Source organism: Peromyscus maniculatus, chromosome 11 (assembly GCF_049852395.1).
Source record: "Peromyscus maniculatus bairdii isolate BWxNUB_F1_BW_parent chromosome 11, HU_Pman_BW_mat_3.1, whole genome shotgun sequence".
NCBI lineage: Eukaryota > Metazoa > Chordata > Mammalia > Rodentia > Cricetidae > Peromyscus > Peromyscus maniculatus.
Window position 1 is genome coordinate 101,187,884 of NC_134862.1, and position 24,079 is coordinate 101,211,962.

The window sequence follows — 24,079 nt, forward strand, 5'->3', positions numbered from 1 at the left end:
TGTAATTAATCCAAAACTCTTCACTCTAGCCTCAAGCAGACTCTTTGGACAAGGACAAAATGCAGCCACTTCCTTCACCAAAATATCACAAGAACGATCTCTAGTCAACATACTAAAATTCTCCTCTGAAACCTTTTGAGTGAGCCCCCCACAGTTCCGATAACTCCTAGCACCACTGTCTTCCATGCTCCTACTAGTATGGCCCATCAAGCAGTGCGTAAAGCATTCCACTGGTTTCTAAACCCAGAGCACCAAAGTCTAAATTCCTCCAAAGGAACAAATGGTCAGGCCTATCATAGCAATCCCCCAGTCCCTGGTACCAACTGTCTTAGTTGGGGTTTTTATTGCTGTGAAGAGACACCATGACCATGGGAATTCTGATAAAGAAAACATTTAATTAGGGTGGCTCGATTACAATTTTAAAGGCTCAGTCCATTGTCATCGTGATGAGGAGTGTGGTGGTGTGCAGGGCGATGTGGTGCTAGAGCTGAGAATACTACTTACTACATCTTGCAGGCAACAGGAAGTCAACTGACTGTCACACTGAGGGAAGCTTGAGCAAAAGAGACCTCCAAGCCCGCCCCCACAGTGACACACTTCCTCCAACAAGGCCACACCTCCTAATAGTGCCATTCCCTTTGGGGGCCATTTTTTTTCAAGCCACCACAGATGTGAACTCCAAAGTTTATGAGGTTTAAATAGAATTTAATGTAAAATTTAGAAAATTAAACAATTTAATGTAAATGAAAAATGATGATTACATTACAAAATTTTTAATTAGTTAATTAAATCAAGACAGCCAAGTAGCTCAGGCTGGCCTCAAACTTGCTAAGATAGCCAAAGATGACCTTTGAGCTTCTGGTATTCCTGGCTCAGACTCCCAAGTGCTGAGGTTACATAGAGTGTGTGCCAGTCTGCCCTATTTATGCCAGTCTGGGAACTGAACCGGGCCTTCTGCTTGCTGGGCAAGCAAATACTCTACCAACTGAGTTACATCCCCAGCCCAAATTTTTAAAACTTTATGAACATTTTATAGGGAGTAATTCCAAGGTAAGGCCTCATTCATAGATCTTTTCCTCAGCCAGAATTCTTTAGAGGAGAAGCCAACCTGTGTCATTTTCTCTGTTACGTGCACAGCTGTGAGTTTGGTACAAATACCTCAGTGCCCTTGAGCCTGGATGTTAGAAAAGCTGTTTTCAAGGTGCTGGGCTGGCACCCAGAAGCCTGGACCCTGCCAGGCATCCCTCTGAAGTCACACCCGACCTTGGCTCAGCACAGCCTCTGGATACCCCCAACCCGTCTTCTGTGGTGTATTCATGGAGTGGAGCCATCATCTAAATTAAGAAGCAAACTCATCATGGAGTGTGGAGATGTCTGCCCTGCCCTGTGTTTTCATGTATTAGATCAGCCACACAACTGTTGGCAAACTGTTACATTTGGACAATATTTGAATTTTGTTAAATTCTAGAGTGTTGAGCCTGATAAGTGGACAATTTGACCTTTCTTACTGTTACAGATTTGGAAATCATGTGTCTAGTGTACGTGGATGTCCTGCATTCTCTGTGTGCTGTTGTCTGCTAAGTATCTGCCCTTATCTGTCTATTTCCACCTGCAGATTCACAACTGACACACCTCAAGAGTTAGCTTCACTTTTTAGCATGGCCAGAGCTGTGTCCCCTTTTCCATATTGGCTGCAATGCCTGTAAGACAACAGAGGCATGCCCTTGATGACTTGGCCAACTTTTCTACATTTCTAAGCCATTTATTCAGGTGTAACATCCGAGAACTCCCCTCTTGTCTGTTCCCACTGCATTTCTGGTAGATCAGGCCTGACCTTTTTCTTATTTCTGCACACTAGACATTTGCATTCTAATGTCCAGTAAAGGAAATGCTCACCTACTAGTGAGCTACAGCTTGGAGAAGTCCATGAGCCTCATACATATGAGTGTAATTCTGCACCTTGTCTGTGGGGACCCAGATGTGGGTTCTGCTCGCCTGTAAGGAGGCTGCAGCTTGGGTATCAGTACTTCCTTTAATGAAGGTCGCTGGTCCAGGAAAATGAGAGAGAAGCCATCTTGATCCCAGGTCGGGATGATTTAGTCTTGATCTGTTCTTCTTTGTAGAGATGTCTCCCAGCTCCCTTTTCCATTTTCTTAGCATCTAGGTCATAGGTACAGTTCCAAAGCTTAAAGCACTACATGAACCTCTAAGTGCACACAGTTGGCTATACCTCTCAGTGGCTAGCAGGAACATAGACAGAATGACAAAGTCACACCAGAATCAGAAAATCAGCACCAAGGACTCTTTTCCTCTGCTTAAACCCTTCCCATACCTTCCTCCTGGTTATAGGCTAAAATGTCCATTACCTTCATAGCCGAGAATCCGTAGTCTCTTCTACCATCTCCATGTTGTCTATGGCAACAATTCCCTTCGTTGTCTGTAGTTAGTCACGAAACTGATGCACACCCAGGTTCTGGAATGACCGTTCCCATTTGTAATTATCACACGCCAAGAACCTTCCCCATGAGACAGAGGGCTTGGTGTGCTAAGGCACTCATTCTTCTATTTTTGGATCTACTGATTTCCCATGTATGTCTGCCATTAGTTTTTAGGGGCAGAAATGGAAAAATGGAGGCTTTAAAAAAAAACACAGTCAAATCAACAAGTCTTCTTCAATTCAATTAATATTTTTACTTTGTGTACATGTGTGTTTATATGTGTGTGTGTGTTCATGTGTGTTTACATCATGTGTATGTGTTTGCATGTGTGAATGCATATATGTATGTGTTTGTGAATGTTTGTGTGTGCATGTATGTATGTATGTGTATTTATGTGTGTATTATAAGATGAATTGCTAAATGGTCTTATTAATAAAAAACCCAGAGCCAGATATTGGGGTAAAATCTGAGAGATCAGAAAAGCAGAAAGAAGCCAGCCATTTTCTTACCACTTGGAAATCCTTAGCCAAAGAGAGAGCTACTTCCTGTATACCTATGCCTATATGCCTTTCTGTTCTGCATCTCACTTCCTCTCTCTGCCCAGCTATATCACTTCCTGTCTGTGTGTGCAGACCTCCAGACCTCTATGGTTAGTGCTGGGATTAAAGGTGTGTGCTAACATTGCCTAACTTCTATGTTTACTATAGTGGCTGGCTTTTTCCTCTGATCCTCAGATAAGCTTTGTTAGGGTGCACAATATATTGGGGGACACAGTATATCACCACAGTGTGTGTGTGTTCAGTGCTTGGTGTGGAACAGATATTTAACATTCGCTTGCAGACAAATGAATACTTGCTGAGCTGCTAATGAGCTTTTGGGTTGACTTGCAGTTTTATGTATGGAGAGCTGACCGACAAGGACACGATAGAGAAGGTGCGCCAGACCTTTGAGAACTACGAAATGAATTCCTTTGAAATCCTGATGTACAAGAAGAACAGTGAGTATCGGACAGCTCCAGCTCTCCTTCTGTGTGCTGAGAGTAGAGAGCGGTTTTTCCTCGTTCCCCTCATCTAGGTACTGGAAGTAATTGTGTGTCACTAACAATTAAGACTTCATCTGTTTTCCTCCTGAGTTAGAGTTTTTCCTCTTGGTTTATTTATGAATTGCTGGTGGAAGGCACCAAGAATTCTCCTGATGACCCTGAGGCAGCGCTAACAGCCTTTGTTTCGGCCACAGTTACTTCCACCAAGTATGAAGTCTGTAGCCATGCTCAAGTGTAGAACTTGTTTTCCTCTTAGGAGGCATCTTGCTCAGCAGAGTGAGCTATTGCAGGACGCGAGGAAGGTGGAGCACATGACAGGGCAGGACGCCTTGGTTCCACTGGGGGGTTGTGCTATAGATCAAACCCAGAGATCCGTGTGTGCCAGGCAGACATTCTACCAGCTGAGCTATACCTTCAGGCCCCTGGTTCTGTGTCTAAGAACTACTTTGTTTATGAATAATTCTATTCTTCGATTGAGGAAGACACCTCATGTCACCCTCTGATCTGCTCCATATTGGTGTACATACATGTGCACCTACACACATGCATATACACACAGGTAAACATGTATACACACAATCCTGCTTTTTACAGACGTAGGGTTGATTGGTTATTGGTTCAATAACATCTCAGGAGTGGCTCAGATGGGGCACTAGGGTGTGTGTTTAGGTGGTGGTATTCCTGGTGCAGTGATTGACAGTTGGCTTTGGAAAGTGAAGGGCATGTGCTGCTTCCATCTGAAGCAGCTGAGGCTCTTTCCTGTTGGTGTGGAATGCTGGGTCAAATGAGGGAACTGTTCCCTTGGTGGTCATGCAGATGTCGCTCTGGTCATGAGCAAGTTCAACAGCGCTGTTCCTGCAGCTCGTCCTCATGCTAGCTTAGTGGTAGCTCCCCTCTCTACCCCTCTGTCAGCAGGAGGAGTGAGGCAAAGGATTTCAAGGGGCTCTAGGCTGGTCCTTCCAGGCCACAGCTCTGACCAGGAGCATGCCCACGGCAGCCTTCTCATGGAGGAGGCATGGGCTGCACATGTGCCCGAGCTAATAGAGTAAAGGTCGTGGTTTTCCACACTGGAGCCTTTATGTACTGAACAGTGTGACTTACCCCGTGGCACAGAATGCTAATTGGTAGGCTTATCACATAAAGAATGCCTTGCTTTTCTATTTGCTTCAGTTTTAAAGCCTCATTAGACTATGCATTCAGCTTGTCCAAATTCAACTACACATTTGAAAGAAAAAGGGAAAGAAAAGGAGACAAAGTTTAAATTGTTAAGTGATTTCACTTTTATTTATTTTTTCTATGTGTTTTTCACATCATGTATCTTGATCCCATTCATTCCCCATCCCTTTGCATCCGCCTTCTGCCCCTGCATCCCCCTCCCCAATAAAACAAAATACAAGAGAAGAAAAAAAGGATGGAAAAAATGAGAAAAATAAAAAAGGGGAAGGAATTAAAAATCTCGTAATGGAAATTGCAATGCGACCCAAGTCACACCACATAACTCTTTGTCCATACATCTCTACTTGCAAGTGTTCATTGCAAAGAGTCATTGGTCTGGTCCAAGGCCCCTGGTCTCCACTACATGTTTGATGCTGGGCCCCTCCTCGGACTCTTCCAGGACATCCTGATGCTGCCCTGTGTCATGGAGATCCTGCAGCTTTGGGTCTGCAGGTCAGGTCCCTTCACGTGCTCCAGCAGATCATAGATGGGGTGGATGTTGGGGTGGGCCAAGTCATAACCTGGGGCTTGGGCCTGGGCAGTTGTAGGGTTGATCCACCAGATGGGTAATGGGGACAGCTCTCCCGTGGTCACAATTTTGGGGCTGGCTCACCTATACCTGCGCTACGAGGTACAGGACCTGCTCTCCCGAGTGTTGCAGCTGGTGGGGGTGTGATTTCCCTTTTCTTTCCTTCCAGGGGGCACAGGCCCCCGAGGTAGTAAAGATGAAAGAGGGGGCTCCCTGCTCCCTGAGGCCCTGCGTGGTGAGCGCCTCACTGCACTGAAAGTGATTCTCCTATTGGGAGTTTGAGCTTTAGGAAGGCAGGAGCTCTCCATGCAAGCTGACTAGTTCATCTGCTTGGCCCCTAAATGGCCCACATCTCTCCCCACCAGAGGTTGTAGTAGGCTTATGGAGGGACGGATGACGGCCTCTGAAGTGGCATGCTGACCTGAGCTCTGCTGTGAGGTGTGGTGACATTGTGTTCCCCAATATATTGTGCACCCTAATAAACTTATCTGGTGTCAGAGAACAGAACAGCCACTAGATATAGAGGCCAGAAAATGGTGGCACACACGCCTTTAATCCTAGCATTCTGAAGGCAGAGATCCCTCTTGATCTCTGAGTTCAATGTCACACTGGAAATAGCCAGGCCTGGTGACACATGCCTTTAATCCCAGGAAGTGATGGCAGGAAGCAGAAAGGTATATAAGGTGTGAGAATCAGGAACTAGAGCTGGTTAAGCTTTCAGGCTTTTGAGCAGCATAGTTCAGCTGAGATCCATTCGGATGAGGACACAGAGGCTTCCATTTTGAGGAAAAGAGATCAGCTGAGGAGCTGGCGAGGTGAGGTTAGCTGTGGCTGGTTCTGTTTCTCTGATCTTTCAGTGTTTACCCCAATACCTGGCTCTGGGTTTGTTTTTATTAATAAGACCTTTTAAGATTCATGTTACAGTGAGGTTGATGCAAAAACCCTTCAAAAGCCATTGTGTCACACCTGATTTTCACTTCTGTGGGAGCTCAGAAGGTAGGAATATTGAGAGCAGTGCAGAGGATGGAGGCCTGACTTGGGAAGTTTCAGAGGGAAGTTTAAAGACTCTTTTGAATTAAGATTCTGTGGTTCTGGTTAGCTGGGGCTGAAGAATCAGCTTTGATTAACAAGATACCAGAACTACTAAATTGAAATCTTGCTGTATTGGGATGCTTGACACTGGTTGGCTGGAGCTTAAGAAATTAGCAATGATTAGGAAGAGACCAGCATCACTGAGGTGAAATCTTCTGGGAAGTGTCTCCTGAGAGCACAGAGAAGCTGTGTTTGAGGACCGGCCAAGGTTGTACCTCGTGCTGGCAGCCAAACTTGGTAATATGTGAGAGTCACCCTGGTGGTACTGGTTTTAAAGGCATAACAGGGTCATGGAGAGCAGCTGAGGCTTGGCACTGTAAGAAGCCAGAGGAGGCCATTGGTGAAGGTGCAGCCTCAGTGGCAGTTGAAGGCCCAGGACTGAAGGGGTCATGTAAAGAAGTTGGCACCATGAAGAGAGCCTATGAGAGCCTATTGGTGAAAGTGCAGCCCAGTTGTAGCAGAAGACCCAGCATTTTGGAGATGCCAGTTCCATAGGATGACCACCAAGAACAGCAGCAGCAGTGGAGTGGAGCCGGCTGGAGCCTAGAAGACAAGCTGTGTGTGCTGCAGAGGGCAGAGCTGAAGTGACCCAAGCCCTTTGGAGGAGCCCAGAAGATCCTAGTCAATGGACAGTTGGAATTTGGTTTTGCTTTGATTTGATTGTGTCTATGTCTTGATTTTTCCCTCTTAAAGGAAGCATTTTACTGGAGCCCACAGTTGAGAGACTTGAACTTTAAAAAGACTTTGGGTTTTTAAAGAGGTTGGATATTTTAAAGGGACTGAAATTTTAATGTGTTTGAATTTGTAAAGACTGTGGAACTTTTAAAGTTATTTATGTTTTCAGTGTGAGATTTTAGAGATGAATAAGAAAGGAAGGGTTGTGGCTTAATAGTGATGTGTTTGTGTGTCAAGTTGACAAGTTGTACTGGGTGGTTTTGTGTGTCAACTTGACACAAGCTAGAGTCATCAGAGGAAGGAGCCTCAGCTGAGGAAATGCCTCCATGATATCTAGTTGTAAGGCATTTCATGGTGGATGGGGCCATCCCTGGGCTGGTGGTCCTGGGTTCTATAAAAAAGCAGGTTGAGCAAGCCAGGGGAAGCAAGCCAGTAAGCAGCACCCCTCCATGGCCTCTGCATCAGCTCCAGCCTCCAGGATCCTGCCCTGCTTGAGTTCCTGTCCTGACTTCCTTCAGTGAAGAACAGCAATGCTGAAGCATAAGCCAAATAAATAAACCCTTTCCTCCCCAACTTGCTTTTTGGTCATGGTGTTTTGTCACAGCAATAGAAACCCTAACTAAGACAGGAGTCAAAGGACCCTTTTCACAAGGGTTGCCTAAGACCATCGGAAAACACAGATATTCACATTATGATTTATAACAGTAGCAAAATTGCAGTTATGAAGTAGCAATGAAATAATTTTATGGTTGGGGGTCACCACAACATGAGGAACTGTATTAGAGGGTTGCAGCATTAGGAAGATTGAGAACCACTGCTTTAGGAGGTAGAATCTTGATAGAGAAAATACATCACTTGGGTGGGTATTGAGGTTTGATCGCCCAACCCCACTTCCTGTTCCTTTTCTGCTTGCTGACTGCCAGCCCCATGTCTCTACTGCTGTATCTTCTCTGCCCAGTGGACTGTGTTGTCCTTGAAACTGTGAGCCAAAATAATCCATTTCTCCTTGAAGTTGTTGTTGTTGTTGAGGTATTTTATCTCAGTGACAGGAAGGAAATTAACAGACTAGATGTTTACAAGGCTCTAAGTTTTCCTTATTAACAACAAGCTAGGTGTGGTAAAGTTTTCCTATATCCCAAGCACTCATGAGGCTGAGGCAGGAGGATTGAGTTTGAGGCCAGCCTGAGCTACATAGTGAAACCCTGTCTCAAAAAACCAAAGCCAATCCAAACCAAAACCTAGGAAAACAAAGCAGAACTGATGCTGTGCTGTAGAATAGCCCTCTTGTGCATTGTAAAGATTTGTCACTTGAAATGGCTTAATAAAATGCTGATTGGCCAGTAGCCAGGCAGGAAGTATAGGTGGGGCTACCAAACTAAGAATTCTGGGAAAGAGAAGAGTGGCATCAGGCATCAACAGCCAGACACAGAGGAGGCAAGATGAGGATGCCTTACTGAGAAAAGGTTGGTACCATGTACCATGGTAGCCATGTGGCTAAATGTACATAAGAATTGTGGGTTAATTTAAGTGTAAGAGCTAGTTAGTAATAAGCCTGAGCTACTGTGAGCAGTTGTAAGTAATATTAACTCTGTGTGGTAATTTGGGAGGCCGCTGCTGGGTATTTGGGAATTCCTGGCAGGAGAGATACTTCTGATTACAATGCTAAGGTGAATGTCGGCAGGCAGATGTTCTGTTGACACTGTTTCTTGGAGGATGACAATTGCTGTGTCAAAGACACACGTTCCTGAGACATTTGCCAAGTGGTGGCTTTCCACTGTGTAGCCGGTCTGCAGAGTGTGAGTGGCTGACTCACTGCACCTCATGAGTGTGAACACTAACTTTCAAATGATCAAACTGCTCACATTAAAAGTTTTTGTCTGTTGATGTTTTAGCACCAGTGAGATTGAATTGCTTTTCTTCCTATCTGTCCTTGTCAGGGTCTTATTGCTGTGAAGAGACACCATGACTATGGCAACTCTTACAAAGGAAAGCATTTAATTGGGGCTGGGTTACAGTTCACAGATTTAGTCCATTATCATCATGGCAGGAAACATGGCGGCATGCAGGCAGACACAGTGCTGGAGAGGTAGCTGAGAGGTCTACATCTGGATCTGCAGGCAGCAGGAAGAAAGAGTGAGCCAATAGGACTGGCTTGAGCTTCTGAGACCTCAAAGCCTACCCCCCAAGTGACACACTTCCTCCAACAAGGCTGCTCCTCTAATAATGCTACTCCCTATGAGTCTATGGGGCTATTTTCATTCAGACCACCCTCTATTTATTAAAATCACCTTTTTAATGTTTCATGTTCAGATTCTAGGTCTTTCTAGTCTGTTTAATTCAAGCGATTTTCCCACTGGTATTTATAAACATTTTAATGTTTTTGAACATTTATGCATGTACATGCCTGCATGTGTAGTGTGTATGGGTGTATGTGTGTGTGTACATGCATGTGCTCATGGAGACCAGAAGTTGTTTGGTCTCCCCCTTGTCCAACACTTTGTTTGCTGAGGCAGTCTCCCACTGAAATAGGGGCTCAGATTGCTCTGGGGATTCCCTGTCTCTGTCTCCTGAGTGCTGGGCTTAAAGTGCTTTGTGTGAGTTCTGGGACCTGAACTCCAGTCTTCATACTTGCTTGGCAAGCTCTTTACCCGCCGAGCCAGGTGGACAAGCTCCTCAGAGCGTTGTGACTTTTCTTTCTCTTTCTTACATGTTAGTGTTTATGGGGATCTTCTACTCATAGGCACCTGCTGGGGGATGTCTTTCTGTACACTGTGAATATATGTTGTTCCCATTGGTTAATAAATAAGCTGCTTTGGCCTATGAAAAGGCAGGATAAGAGCCAGGTGGGAAATCCAAGGAGAGAGAGACAGGAAGGAAGAAAGGCAGAGGCAGAGAGAGATGAGCCTGCCAACAAGATGTCAGCAGACAGGTAATGCCACGGCCATGTGGCACCATATAGATTTATAGAAATGGGTTGATTTAAGATGAAACAACTAGCTAGCAAGAATTCTTCACCATAGGCCATACAGTTTGCAATTAATATTAAGCCTCTGAGTGATTGTTTTGTAAGTGGCTGTGGGACTGTGGGTCCAGGCAGGACCGGAGAAAACTTTGACTACACACACCAGCTTTTTGTCCACCTTTTTGGGGAGCTGGGGTGAGTAGCAAAAGGCTTCAGTGGGGTGGTTGGGAGTGAGTGTGGAGTTTTGTATGTTGGAAGATGGGTTATTTTGATGCTTTTCCATCTGTGGGTTGGTCTGAAAACCTAGCATTCCTAGAGTGCTGTATCTCTTGTCATGTCACTGCATACTCAGGAGGCTGTGCGGTTTTCTTGAAATTATGGTCATTATCATTGAATGGGCTAATTCAGCAAATATTTATGTGCTCACTCTTATGCTGGCCTATTAGTTTCCTCATTTTTCAAACAAGAAAATCAAGAAACCTTACCTCTGAGTAAAAGCCATGCAACTCTGGCCAGTGTCTTGTCCTCCCCGCCCCCCTGCACCTGCCACCCCACAGTGTGCGTATGACTCCATATTTGAGGATGGTTGGTAGCTGCGTCTCTGAGCTTGGAGTAGCTGTGCAGTTAGAGATGCCCAGGGAAAGGCGTCCTGCAGCAGTGCCCCTGGGCCAGTGCCTGCAGAAAGAGCAGCTGGCCAAGGGGCTGTTGGTTCCCACAGGCAGCTCAGCCCTGACGGTAGCTGAGCCGAGACCCTCACATGAGACACAGCTTCTGCCTTTCAGTGTGGAGACAAATATAAGTCCTGAAACAGTCATATTTTGTCCGTTTTCCAGATGGCTCATCTTTTCTTTATTCTGTGAAACAGCTGCTGATGTGTTGTGGCTATCAATCTCAAATCAAACACACACTGAGGGCCATTTTCCATATTAAAATTCTCTTTTATGTTTAGGAACTTAAAAAAATACATAGAAGTGAAAAATATTTTGGAGACAGGATCTCACTGTGTAGCTCCAGAGGGACTGAATCTCACCCTGTAGACCAGGCTGACCTCAAATTCACAGAAATCTGCCTACTTCTGTCCCCAGGGTGCTGGGTTTAAAGTTATGCACCACAATGCCTGGTAGATGTGAATTTTTTTTCATGTTTCTGAGTTTTATAGAAGGTTTTCAGGAACTTTTTTCCTCATCCAAGTAATAAAAGTACTCTTCATTTTCTACTCTGTTATCCAAATAGTTGCGTTAAAATATTCTTTAGAATATTAAATGATTTGGAATATTTTTATATATTATGTAAGGTTAGTATTTAAACTGATTTTATGCATTGGTCATTGAATTTCCATAGTATTATTAAATAGTTCAGTTCTTCTTGATTTGAAATTCCCTTTTCTTCTTTTGTTTCTGTGTGTTCATGTGTGTGCAGGTTTGCACATGCTTGCTTGTTTGTGTTCATGTGTGTGCAGGTGTATGTGTGCACTTGTGTGCATATGCTTGCTTGTCTGTGTGTGTGCACTTGCATGCATGTGAGTATGAATGTGTGTGTATGTGTGCAGGCCAGGGGACAATCTCCATATCATTCTTTAGGAGTCATCCACCTTGTATTTTGAGACAGGGTCTCTCATTGGCCTAGAGCTTCTTGAGCAGACTGGCTGGTCAGAGAGCCCTTGAGAGCTTCCTGCCTCTGCTTCTCCAGTGCTTGGATCACAAATGTGAACCACTATGGCCTACTCTTATATGGGTTTTGGCAATTGAATTCAGATGCTCACATTTGTATAGGTTTCTCTCCGGAGCCCTCTCTGCAGCCCCACCCTTTTCTTTATACAGTAAATCCTCCTATCTGCGTGTGTGTTTCTGTCTTCTTGTTCTTCTGCTGTGTGAGTGGGTGCAGCACCCACTCTCTTGGGCTTCCCATGCTTACCACAGGGTTGACATCACAGTATCTATCCCCTCACAGCACTGTGAGTCTTTCCATGCTTACTACAGGGTTGAAGTTACACCTCACAGCACTGTGAAGCTTCCCATGCTTACTACAGGGTTGACGTTACAGTAGCTACCCCCTCACAGCACTGTGAGGTATAAACTGGAGCCTGTCGGAGCCTGGCTCATTGCAAGTACTCAGTAAAGGATGATGTTTTCATAGTTGTTTGTCTTGCAAACAGTGCTAGTGATGTTAATTATTACAGTAGGTAATCACTGCCATTATCTTTTTTCCCCCTAAGGCCACCTTTATTTTTCTATTTGAGTCGAATTCCCATTTATCAAGCTCTTAAGAAAAGCACACAAAGCCCCACCGTGACTCTGACAGAAAATGCATTTTATTTATACATTAAGCAGGAGCTCTGACATCTTACCCAGTTGTACTGTCTTATCTATCAGCAGCTCCACTCTCCAATTATTTAGGTTTTATTCTATGTTCTTTAGTTATGTGGAGGCCTAAGCATTGATTTTTTTAGCTTCCCCTCACTGTGGTTAAGACGGGCCCTCTCACCTCAGAACAGGGTGAGTTTCCTCAAACACTTGGAGATACATTTTCTTTTAAGTCCTTGAAACAGCCCCGGGGGATTTCAGGCGTGAGAAGGAGAATTGGAAAGGAAGAAGGAAAGGGAAGTCGTGGCTCTGAACACCCATGTATTACGGATGCTTATTTTTACCTAATCCCAGGGAAGTTAGTTATCCCGGTTTTGTATGTGGGTAATTGATGTTGAGGGAAACTAAGTTGCCATGACCAGGCCTCATAGTAAATAGAGAAAGGATTGAGACTTGGGCTTGGGGAGGCCACTCCCCCTGCCCCCTGCCGCCTCACATTTCTGCATTCAGCATTTGTCTTAGTGGAAGTTAACCCCAGACCAAATGGTCTGTTCCTGGGCCAGGCTGCTTTTCCTAAGTCCAGTGTCTGGACCTAGCAGCATGGCCAGCATGATGGAACCCTTCCCAAGAGCTGGCCAACACAGGTTGGTCTCTTCTGCTGTTGTTTAACATGATCTGATGCCCAGAGGTCTGGTTATATGGAGTACCTGGGGGCGGGCCTTAAGGAAGAGTGATGGGGCTCAGACATCTCTCTTACATCCAAGCCTTGTGTCTTGTTTCCTGGCTACCAGAGTTGAGGATGTGCCAAGGCCAGGCTAAGTGGTAGGGGACATGACTTCCTTAGGGATGAGGATCAGAGTGAATAGAGACAGGTGTCTGACCTGGAACTTACCTCCTATTGGCCATCCTTGGCTGCGAATGGACCCCTCTCCCGGCATCAGCAGCTGCCTCTCCATCAGCGACTCTGTCAGGTACTACCTTCCTAGGTTTGTACATCCATCTTCCTCAGACACAGAACGGGGCACCACATGCTTACTCTTTTCTGTATGTGCATTATCTGGGCTCATCGCTAGCCTGAATCATGATGGAATAGTCTTGCTGCAGTTCTGGGTTCTGAGACCTCTGGAGTTTGTCTGCTCTGACCTCTGCCAGCAGGAAGATCAATCCAAGAGCCAAAAGGGTCCTGACTCTCCTAAGGACCTCCAGAGAGGGAGATGTGAGTTTGGATGGTGGGAGTCCAGACTCTAGAAGGTTCATGTTCACTTGAAGCAATTCTTTCATGTATTTACAGTCTGAATGAAGGTTCACTAGGTCAGTGGTTCTCAACCTGTGGGTCATGACCCCCTTGGGGGTTGCATATCAGATATCCTGCATATCAGGTATTTACATTATGATTCATAACAGTGACAAAATTACAGTTATGAAGTAGCAACGAAGTACTTTTGTGGTTGGGGGTCACCACAACCTGAGGAACTAACTGTGTCAAAGGGTCTCAGCATTAGGAGGATCGAGCGCCACTGCACTAGATGTAAATGCTTTGCTGTGAGGAGAATGGGTTGAAATCTCTGGTCTGTACTGGAGGACTCCCATTCTTGCTGGAGTATTTCCAGGAGTGGAAAGTTGATCTGTTCCACTTGCTTTCTTAGTGATAGTTTGGGATGGAGGAAGGCCTGAGTGTCTGGGAAGACACTGCTGCAGAATTGATGTCCTTGACACATCTACCAGCAATGACTACCTGGTACAGAACAGGCCACTGGATGGGCACGCAGGGTAGTAAGACAGAGAAAGTAGGTCGAGGCTCCTGTCCATAGACTGGACTAGGAGCTATTTAAGGAACCAGTCCCCAGTTATTAAGGGTTTTTTTTTTTTGGTAGGGGGACAATTCCTTGTCTATTATCAGAACAACTGAGATGTAGGAATCAAGAGAGAGAGATGAAATTGTCACTGTTACAACTGAAAAAGCTAATCTTGAGGGTATGGTTTGTATCTGTGGGAAAGCTTTCTAAAAGTGGCCCTGCAACACACAGACTTATCCACCTGCCATGGGGAGCACCTGGGAATCCTAGGCCTCTCCTCCCATCAACCGTTACCCTGCCCTTTGCATTTCCTCCCACCATTTTTAAAGCAGGGGAGCAGAACGGAGCAGAGTTCTTGTCTCCTAAATTACCAGCCCACGAGGAAAGGCCTTGGGGGTCACATGGAAAGATGTCCCTCCAAAGGAAGCTGCACACCAGGAACAGGAGGTTCCTGCCTCCTTACCAGCCCTGGGGACCACCTCAAGATGAACTCTATGGCAATATGAACTTTGGATACCAGCTATCTATTTAGACAGAAAGGAAATGATCAGAATGATATGCGTTTAATCAGGGAGCATTTATTTCTAGAAATGACAGTGAGCAGAACTGGACAGAGGGAGGCATGCAGCTTATACAAATGGTGCTGCTGAAATGTAGGGAGTTCTTGATGAGCCAGAGCTCTGGAGAAGGGACGAAGGCTCCCCAACATGATGGGTGTGGTAGTTCTCAAGACTCAGAGGAGTGGGTTCTCGCAAGCCTTGGCAGTGGACTATAAACAGGCAGTGCAGCCCTACTGAATGTGCCTGGAGGCATCGGGCCAGCTGCTTCCTGCAGGGCAGGGGAGGCTCCGAGGCCTGGAGCCCTGTAGGAAGTGGAGCTAGGAGGATGGGAGGTGAGGCTCCTGGTCTCCCCATGGGTGTGGCTCCTCCCGTCTGGTTTAACACGGGGTTTTCTTTGCAGCCAAGAGAAGGTGTTTTCCTGGCGTGTTTGCTCTGTGTTGTCGGCTAGACTACAGCCAGGTGTGGCTTGGTGCCGCCACACTCTTTTCGGTTTACTCTTGCTTGCTTTGGTGCAGAAGGTTTCAGGTCCCACAGGTTTGCAGAGGACCCCGAAAATGCAGGTACCGAAACCTTCCAGAAACAGTGGACAATTCCAAGGTCATGGTTTTTTTTCTTGGTTTTGAAATGCTGTTCTTCTAAACTGTGGATTTTCTTTCAAAATGTGCTTTTCCTAGGGTGGCATTATAATCCATTGGCTTTCTCAGAGCACCCCAAATCTGACAGTTAAAATTATGCAGAGGGGAGGAAGATGAGCATTAACCATGGATGTGTATTTCGGTAACCAAGATTTAGGGGTGACATATTTTCATTTGATCTGTTTTCTGACTGCTTATACATTTTAGGGTTATTCATACTTACACAAATTCAGCTTTTGGCCCATGCTTGCTCAAACATGCGCACAAGGATGGTAGTTTCACAGGCTGCATGTGGACAGTGGGAATCTTCAGCCAGGGACTGAGTCTGTCTGTGGTTGTAGTGTCCACCTCGGCTGCACTTTTTACTCTTACCCTGAGCTTTCAGAAGTCTTTAGTTCTCTGTATCTAAGTTTCTTCTGTGAGTGCTGGTGAGATTTTCAAGCTGCTTTCTGTTTTAAGAGATTTCAGACTCTGTGACAATAAGGAAGTCCCTGCTGTGGGGTCACTCTGTAAGTTTTCATCCCAGCAAGAAAAAAAGACTGTGAGATATGCCCATGCCTGAAGTAACAGTGAATTAGTATTTGTATCTGTTCACTCCCAAGTCCTTGATTCTCCAGGACCTCAGATGAGGATAACGAACAAGTGACCACCCTTTTGATGTTCCTTTCAGGGACACCCGTGTGGTTTTTTGTGAAGATCGCTCCCATCCGGAATGAACAGGATAAAGTGGTTCTGTTCCTGTGCACATTCAGTGACATAACGGCCTTCAAGCAGCCCATTGAGGACGACTCGTGCAAAGGTTGGTAATTCTGGCTTGTGCAAGTACATTTATATGTTTTTTTCCCCATGCAAGTACATTTATATGTTTTTTCCCCATGCAAGTACATTTATATGTTTTTTTTCCCCCGTGCGAGTACATTTATATGTTTTTTCCCCCTTGACTCTTGATTTTGCTACAGAAAATTTGAGGTTGCCAAGGCAATCTTGCACAGAGATCAGGATTTAAATCTTAGTTTGTGTCGGGTATTATGTTATTCTGCAGTGTGCTTGGGGAAGAGAGAGACAGAAAATGTTGTTTGGTAAAGCATTTAGAAATTAACCCTTTCACAGTTACAGTTTGATGGAAGGAAGCAATCAGGCACATCTGACCTCACCAGGAAATTTCCAGGTGTCCTTCCCTTTTTCCTCCATCCTTCCCATACTGGAGATTAAACGTGCGGCCTTGTGCATGCCAGGCCACTTTCCCACTAACCTATTGCTCTTGACAGATTTTCAGGGTCACCCACATGCATAAGCATGGCCATGTTTATGACGTCCATGTATATGTCTTTGGGTCTGACTTGTAGATTGTTGTAGCCTCTTCAGATTAAAACTAGAAATCAAGCAATGATGAACCTGAAAGGGAAGATGCCAGGAAAACCGAGATGTTGGTAAATGACTGTGTGTCTGTCATGGTTTTGAAACCAAAATATGGGCTGAATTCATTCATTTGAACCGTCACACAATTAGGAAAAAGTTAGATACACTCATACACCCAGCACCAAGCTCTGACCCCCACGTATGTGTCTAAATGTGACTTATGTGTGTCTGGTCACATTGAGTCTGTGGCTGGTTAATTGATTTCAAATGTGGCATTACTGAGGCCAGGGACTCGAGCAACATTTCTGTAGGGGTCATTTGATCAGCGGCATGGCCTTAGATTTTAACCGGACTATAGGTGTGCATTGTTTGGATAACAGTGGAGGCTTTGGAAAGGAGATGGCAGGGTTGCTGGGAGAGTTAGGCTGGCCCAGCTCCCTGGGATAACATGCTGTTGCCGGGAGTCTGAGATCACAGGGCATCAGAGTACTTCTTTCACACCCCTCTCCTTCAGTTTGCACTCAATTAACCGAGAACCCAGCAGCTGTTTCCTGTTGCCAGGCTACCTGGCCCTGTGGTTGGCTTTCTGCTCCAGAGCTGTGCTGTTGAGGATCCCTGGGCTGCAGCTGAGAAATGCCAGTGGAGTCCAGGGGAGAGGCAGGCTGGGGCATGTCACCGTGGATGTGACAAAGACTGTTAAATGAGTGTCGTGGCGGGGGGTGGGGGGGAGGCATCAGTGTGTGCCCTGGTCGTGTCTCTGAGGGTGTTTAACATAGCGTCACATTTAGACACATTTATGGAGTTCATATCTCAGCGCTGTGTGCCGCCCTTTTCCAGGGTGTGGCAGCTCAGAGAGTCAGTTGCAGAGAGACCCCGGTTAAGACCCTGCAGTGTCTCCCTTCCCAGTGTCTTCCTCTCCTTTCAGGCGTCTCACTGCCTGGTTTCTAGTTTTGATTTGAAGATTCCTCAGAGTAGCAGATAGTGTATCTTAGATCGTGTAAGGCTTAGAAAGGCTGCTTGCTTCTTTTAACCTAACAAACCCAAAAGTGGTGTTTTAAGGGCATTCAGCTGTTTTGACAATTATTTTTCAAGTGTTTATTTGAAAATTTAAAATAACATGGTTTGGTCATGTCAAATGTTTTCTGCTGAGATCTAGTGGTATGTGATTATTATTATTGTTGTAGGAAAGGCATAGCCTTCTGAGTGTGTTTCTTATCTGGCTCATAAGTATCTACTTGATTCTCACAAAACCTGAAAGAAGTGATGAGTCAGAGTGATGGTGCGAGGCTGGTTTGGGTTTATTTTTCAAGAATCATGTGCTCCACTTACTTAGCCTGACCTGCCCCCATGGTGCATCTTGTTGCTGAGAATCTTGGTGCATTCTCTCCCTCCCTTTTAACTATTTTCTATTAGCCAAAGTAACTTCTTGTTGTGTATTCTTATTGTCAATGAAATAACATGAATAACATGTGGCTATTTGTAGACAACTTAGGATACACACACATATATCTATATAACACGTATTTACATATAGACACCTGTGCATATGCAGAAACATACTTGCATACATATATACACATTCATGTACATATGCATATACATATGTATACATATACACATACATATGTATATACATGCACACATATATGTATAAACACATCTACATGCTTACACATTAGCTTTCAATATGAGAATACTGGTAGGCATCCCAGCTTAATGCCACCTCAAAGACATGACTTTCTAATGCTGGGTGATGCTTCTGCTTTCCTGGTCCACTGTGGTAGCATGGTGATATGCTCAGGACAAAGTCAGATTTTGCATTAGTCCATTTATGATGGGAAGGCCTGGGAATTGGTGTGATCTGATCCAGATGGGAAAAGTGCTGGTGTGTGGCTGGATTGCTCTGGCTTGCCCTTGCTTTCTGGATATACTCTTGGTTATTTTCAACTAATCCTGCGGGGTTCACAATTCAGCACCACCGTCAGCATCTCCCTGGGCCTGCTTAGAATTCAGCATGAGCTGGAATGGAAGCAAGAAGACAATAACACGCAGGAAACTCCCCAATAGCCTCGGGGTGTTCCTACTATCTGATTAGCGTTTTTAACTCGCATGTGTTCAAATCGTGTTTCATATTACTTGGCTTTGATCCTGTGCTTCACGTTTTGAGTGCCTGGGTGGTGTGGGTATGTCCGGAGAGTGGTTGAGGAAGCCTGCCTGTGCCTAACATCTTTTCTCTGAACAGCTAACTCAACAAAAGGTCAACAGCTGGATCCTAGAGAGTTGACCATTCTAGTGTGGAGCCTGGGCGCTGCAGCTGGGCTCTGGGATGCCTCCTCAGCCCCTCTTCACTCTCAGCTCTCACTTCCATTTCACTCTGCTGTCCCCCTTGACTAATCCCCTGATGCTGAATAAAGTGCCACATGCATGTCACTGAGCAGGGACTGAGAGTCAGCAGGGTTTTCTGTCTGGTAGCGGGTGGGTGGGCTACACTGAGGCTAACTAAGATGAAGATGCATCATGCTCGGCCGATTGGTCTTTATCTCTTTACTTCTTTTATGAAGGGCAGACAGTATGGCTTTTGCTTTCCTCTTCTAAGCTGAGAGGCTGAGCATGTGGGGAGAGGAGTGTGAGGCTTTGACCTTTGACCTTCACCTTTACATTGCACACAAAGCATGAGTCACCCTCTTCTTGAAACTTGTGGCAAAGGTGCAGACTCACCATGTGTTGAACTTTACAGTCAGAAGTGAGCCTGACCAAAGGTGGTGTACAGATGAAAGGGAGAACTCCAGAGAGGATTTTATAAGGGCCGGGGTTGGAACACTGGAGGATGAGGGCTCCTTCCTGGGGCACGTTGATGAGATACTCTCAGGAAAGGTGAGTCAGGTGCTCATTACAGCCTTGCTTCTCCCAGTGCTGATGGATCATCTCTGCCCGGGGGATAATGGGAAGGTTATTAGTGAGTGAAGCTGCTGATGTAGCCACTGTAGACCTTTCATGTTTGCACATCGATGGGGAAAAGACTGGAGTGTTGCACACCGGCCACTTGTGTGGGTTCACGATTCACGGACACAAGGCAGTGGTTCGTGCTGGCCACGTGTGCATCCACTGCTCAGTGTCAGCGCTGCTCTAAGTTGAAGGAGAGCCTGTCTTTGGGGGAGATTTTAAAAAGCACATCCCACTGAGCACCTTCAGTAGTGGTGTCCATGGGAAGATGTCAGCACCCCCTGCAGAGTCTAGGCTGTTCCTCCTGCTGACCCCAGTGGGGCGCCAACAGTCACAGAGTTCCCATTCTCTCTTCCTAACGTGGGGTGTGGGCGATGAAGGTGTCCATTAGAGCATGGTGCTTCTGAGTGAAGCTTAGGGCTGATTTACTGTTCTTGTTGTATTGAGCAAAGCTTATCAGATGAAAAATTCTAAAGGTCATACAAAGACCAAGCCATTCTCCCTAGTCTGACAGTCCTCTGGATCCTAGATCAGTCTTGGGAAGGTGCTCAGGGTAAAACTTAGAAGATGAAGTTTCTCAGAAGGTACCATCATCTCAGCATCATAAGTGATAATAGTTGCATGCTCTGTTTATTTGCCGTGAGCCCCATGTACATGTGTATGGAGAGCCTGGTCTTGAGGCCTGGCAAGCTTTCAGAGGTCTCATGGGTCAGCTGCCTTGTCAGAACCTTGATTCAGATGTTGTCTGTTGAGTGTTATTGTATCTGGGGGACTTTACAGGCAGCAAGGATCATGTAGACTTCTTAGATTCTCTGAAAACACCTGCCCTCTATGACCTTCCCCCTCCCCACACCGATCAAATCAGCCAGTGCCTTCCTTCACACACCCAGAAGTCCATCATTCATTTCTTGGTCTTGGAGAAGACAATGCAAACCTGGCTAGTTGCATCATTTACAAACTCCAGTTTGCAGCTCAGTTTCTGCAAGATCAGAGGATGGAGGAGTTAAGACTAGCCTGAGGCAAGTCACCCAAGGCAGAGAACCATCTCCGTGGCCTGGTGTGAGCCAGTGAAAGAGCCTTGAGCAGAGAAGTCTGGACTCCAGACACTTCCTTGAATGTCGGTGCCCTGGGCCTCCTTATGTGTGTAAAGTTCCTGACACCTGCCCTGCTGTGTCAAGGCTGTGATCAGAACTGAGCTCAAGTATGTTGGGAAAACATGTTGCTGCCCCAACCTCAAAACTCCAGGGTGAACTGATGGACTCATGGGAGCTCCAGAGGACACTAGGCATTGTCCTGTGGTATGGCTGGGTGAGAATGCCTGTGTTCTTTTGGTGTGTGGCTGACCTTGTCTCTGTGCTCTTCTGCCTGCTTCAGGTTGGGGGAAGTTTGCCCGGCTGACCAGAGCTCTGACAAGCAGCAGGGGCGTCCTGCAGCAGCTGGCCCCTAGTGTACAGAAGGGAGAGAATGTCCACAAGCACTCGCGCCTGGCAGAGGTAAGGTTGGCATAGCCCACCAGCCTCACTTCCTGGGGGTGTGGGCTGGTATGCTGGTGTCACTTCGTGGGGTATGTGGGCTGGTATGCCAGTGTGAAAGGGGCCCCCTGGGGCCCCTCGCCCACCTTCTTGGCTGGGATTTGGTTTGTCTGGACTCTATAAACTGTGCTATCTCACCTGCTCTGGTCATCACACTTTGCTGTGTGTGAAGGCAGCCTGGAGACAGCCTTGGATTCAGACTTGCATGTGATTACAGGTTCAGTTACTTTTCTTAGGACATAGCAAGGAGCTAGAATTGCCTTTTATTTGTAAAGGAGGCCTTTAAAAAACAAGTCATAGGCAATTTTGCTATTTTAGCAATACATACTATTCAAGGAAAACATGATACAGGAATCAAAAGGAGGAGAATGAAAATCTACAATCTCTGGCTTTGTAGCATTATTTGGTGTATATTTGATGCTTTCCTTTGGACACATCCTACTTCCTAAAGAGGAAGAACTCCACATTTAGCGTTTACAGGGTTGAGATGTACCTGAGAATGACCATGTCTTTCTTTGTTTACTTTATATATCCATGAATCCTTCTCAGGTTAGTAAATGTTCTTAAAGTTGTTGATTCGATAACCTCTGAAGTAAAGACAATCTGAGGTGGTGGCATTCTCCCGTTTGCTGGGATGTTTGAAGGGCTGGAAGCCACGAGAAGTACCTGTCAGGGTTAATGCACCCTCATCTCCATACACCACCTTCAGTCAGGCCTGGTCTTCAGAATCTCAATGAGGTGAAGGTGGGACCTTCTCAGGACACATCATGCCTCCCTCAGCAAACCTCTGTGTTAGCCCAATGTGTCAGCACAAGCTCTCAATTTGCTCTGAGATAGCCAGTCAGCTTTTAAGCGTTGGTTAAAGATATGGTCCTTATGGCCTAACTTCTGGCTTCCAGTTTTCTTAAGGGAGAAATTCCCAGCATGCTGAGCTCTAATGGGTGTCCTGCACATGTGCAGTGCATGTTGGGTAAGCCCCAGGAGCTCTTGTAGTTTTTGCCAACAACTATTTTGTTGTGTTTGTTGTTCAGGGATAATCCCAAGCTTAGAACCACAGCTAGCACTTAATAGCTATTCTGCAGTGTTATTTAATTTATAGAAATTAATTTAATGAAGGGAAGAAGGAAATGACCTAGTGTTTTGTCTACCTGTCTGGCCCTTTGATTCCAAAATGAGGCAAGAATCTGGGACTTATCCCAGGGCAAGCTTCCAATAGTGGCTTGCTGATTTTATGGACATTTTCAGAGTACTAGCTTTTGGGTTTTGCTGATTTCTCTGTTGATTTTCTTTTTATTGGTTTCTGCCTAGATTTAGCTATGTATCTTAGCCTTCTTACTTTTGATTTAATTTTCTCTTCTTTGTCTAGTTTCTTAAAGTAGATGTTTAGATTACTGATTTTGGTCTTGCCCTCGATCGATCGAAACATAACTTTTGATAAATTATAGTCTTAGTTAAATTTTTATATACTCAGTTAAAATACATCTTCATTTATTTATTTGTGTGTGTCTGTGTGGGTGCACGCACCCACGCACACTCAGAGGTCAGAGGAGGCCATCAGTTTTCCTGCCGTATCACTCTCTGCCTTGTTCCTTTGAGACGGGGTCTCTCACTGAACCTGGAGCTGGGCTGATGGCCAGCACGTCCCAGAAGCCCTCCCGCCTCTGCCCCAGACAGTGCTGGGGCTGCAGGTCAGGGCGTGCATGGCCACACCTGGCTTTTTATGTGGGTGCTGGAGATTTGAACTGGGGTCCTCATGCTTGCAAAGCAAGTGTTTCACCCACTGGGCCATCTCCCCAGCCCTCCTCGTAGTTCTCACAGACTGAGAGGCGGTGTGGCTGTGCAGCATTGCTAAGTATCCTTGGAGAGCTGGCCCCTGACTCTAAAGCTGCCGTTATCCTTGATACGGTTGTTTTCTCCAAGTCTGGTCTGTTGGAAAGAAATGTCGTTACCTCGCTTTGATTTGGTTAGCGCTAGCACGCACACCTTCCCCATCTCGTCTCCATCTCATATTTAATACGGGGCTGCAGATAGCATGCGGCTGGATGCTTTTTAAACCAGTCTGGCAAGCTAAGCTTAACGTGATTATGAAGCTAGGCTGCTGCTGTCATGTTGGTACCTCTTCTCTGTTCACTGCCCTTGGTTTTCACCCCTGTGGTGTGTGGTCCACTCTTTTTCCATTCCTTTTCTTTCTTTCTTTCTTTCTTTCTTTCTTTCTTTCTTTCTTTCTTTCTTTCTTTCTTTCTTTCTTTCTTTCTTTCTTTCTCTCTCTCTCTCTCTCTCTCTCTCTCTCTCTCCTTCCTTCCTTCCTTCCTTCCTTCCTTCCTTCCTTCCTTCCTTCCTTCCTTCTTTCTTTCTTTCCTTCTTTCTTTCTTTCTTTTTTTGAGACAGGGTTTCTCTGTATAGCTTTGAGCCTTTCCTGGAACTCACTCTGTAGCCCAGGCTGGCCTCAAACTCACAGAGATCCACCTGCCTCTGCCTCCGAAGTGCTGGGATTAAAGGCGTGTGCCATCACCACCCTTATCTTGTTTTTAATTGGACAGTTTTCATATTTCAATTTTGGATTGAATGATTAGATAAAATGTGCTTCCTTTGTGTATGAACATGTTATATGTATGTGTCCATGTGGGTGTGGGTGTGTGCATATCTAGGGAGGCATGTGCATGTGTGTGTATGTGTAAGTTAGAAGTCAAAGTCAGGTGTTGTCTCAATCACTGTGTGTGTTGTTTTTGAGGCAGGGTCTCTCTCTGAATCTGGAGCTCACTGATTCATCGAGGCTGGCTGGCAGTGAGCTCCAGGAACCCACCCTTTCTGCCTCCACAGCGCTGAGATCACAGGCATGGCACGCTGCACGCAGCTTTCTTTGCAGGGATTGGGGGTCCCCACGCAGGTCCTCAGTGTTGGTTGAGCTTTCTCCGCAGCCCTCCGTACGCCTCTTTTAACTCTTTCTTTAGTGGTTGCCCTCAAGTCTGTTCGTACGTTCACACACTGTACTGCTCCG

The 24,079-nt window shown here is 45.7% G+C and overlaps 1 protein-coding gene across 3 annotated transcripts in view; it reads left to right on the plus strand.

Annotated features, from left to right (window-relative positions):
• The window catches only part of Kcnh1 (potassium voltage-gated channel subfamily H member 1), a 309,023-nt gene that overhangs the window by 30,265 nt on the left and 254,679 nt on the right, over positions 1-24,079 (plus strand). For all 3 annotated transcript variants that reach the window (XR_013043517.1, XM_006988144.4, XM_006988145.4), the window contains exons 3-5: positions 3,329-3,435; positions 15,918-16,046; positions 20,924-21,042. Coding sequence is in view for 2 of the 3 variants with exons in the window: in XM_006988144.4 (XP_006988206.1) it covers positions 3,329-3,435; positions 15,918-16,046; positions 20,924-21,042 (355 nt within the window). In the remaining variant the exon portion in view is untranslated. The remainder of the gene's footprint in view (positions 1-3,328; positions 3,436-15,917; positions 16,047-20,923; positions 21,043-24,079) is intronic.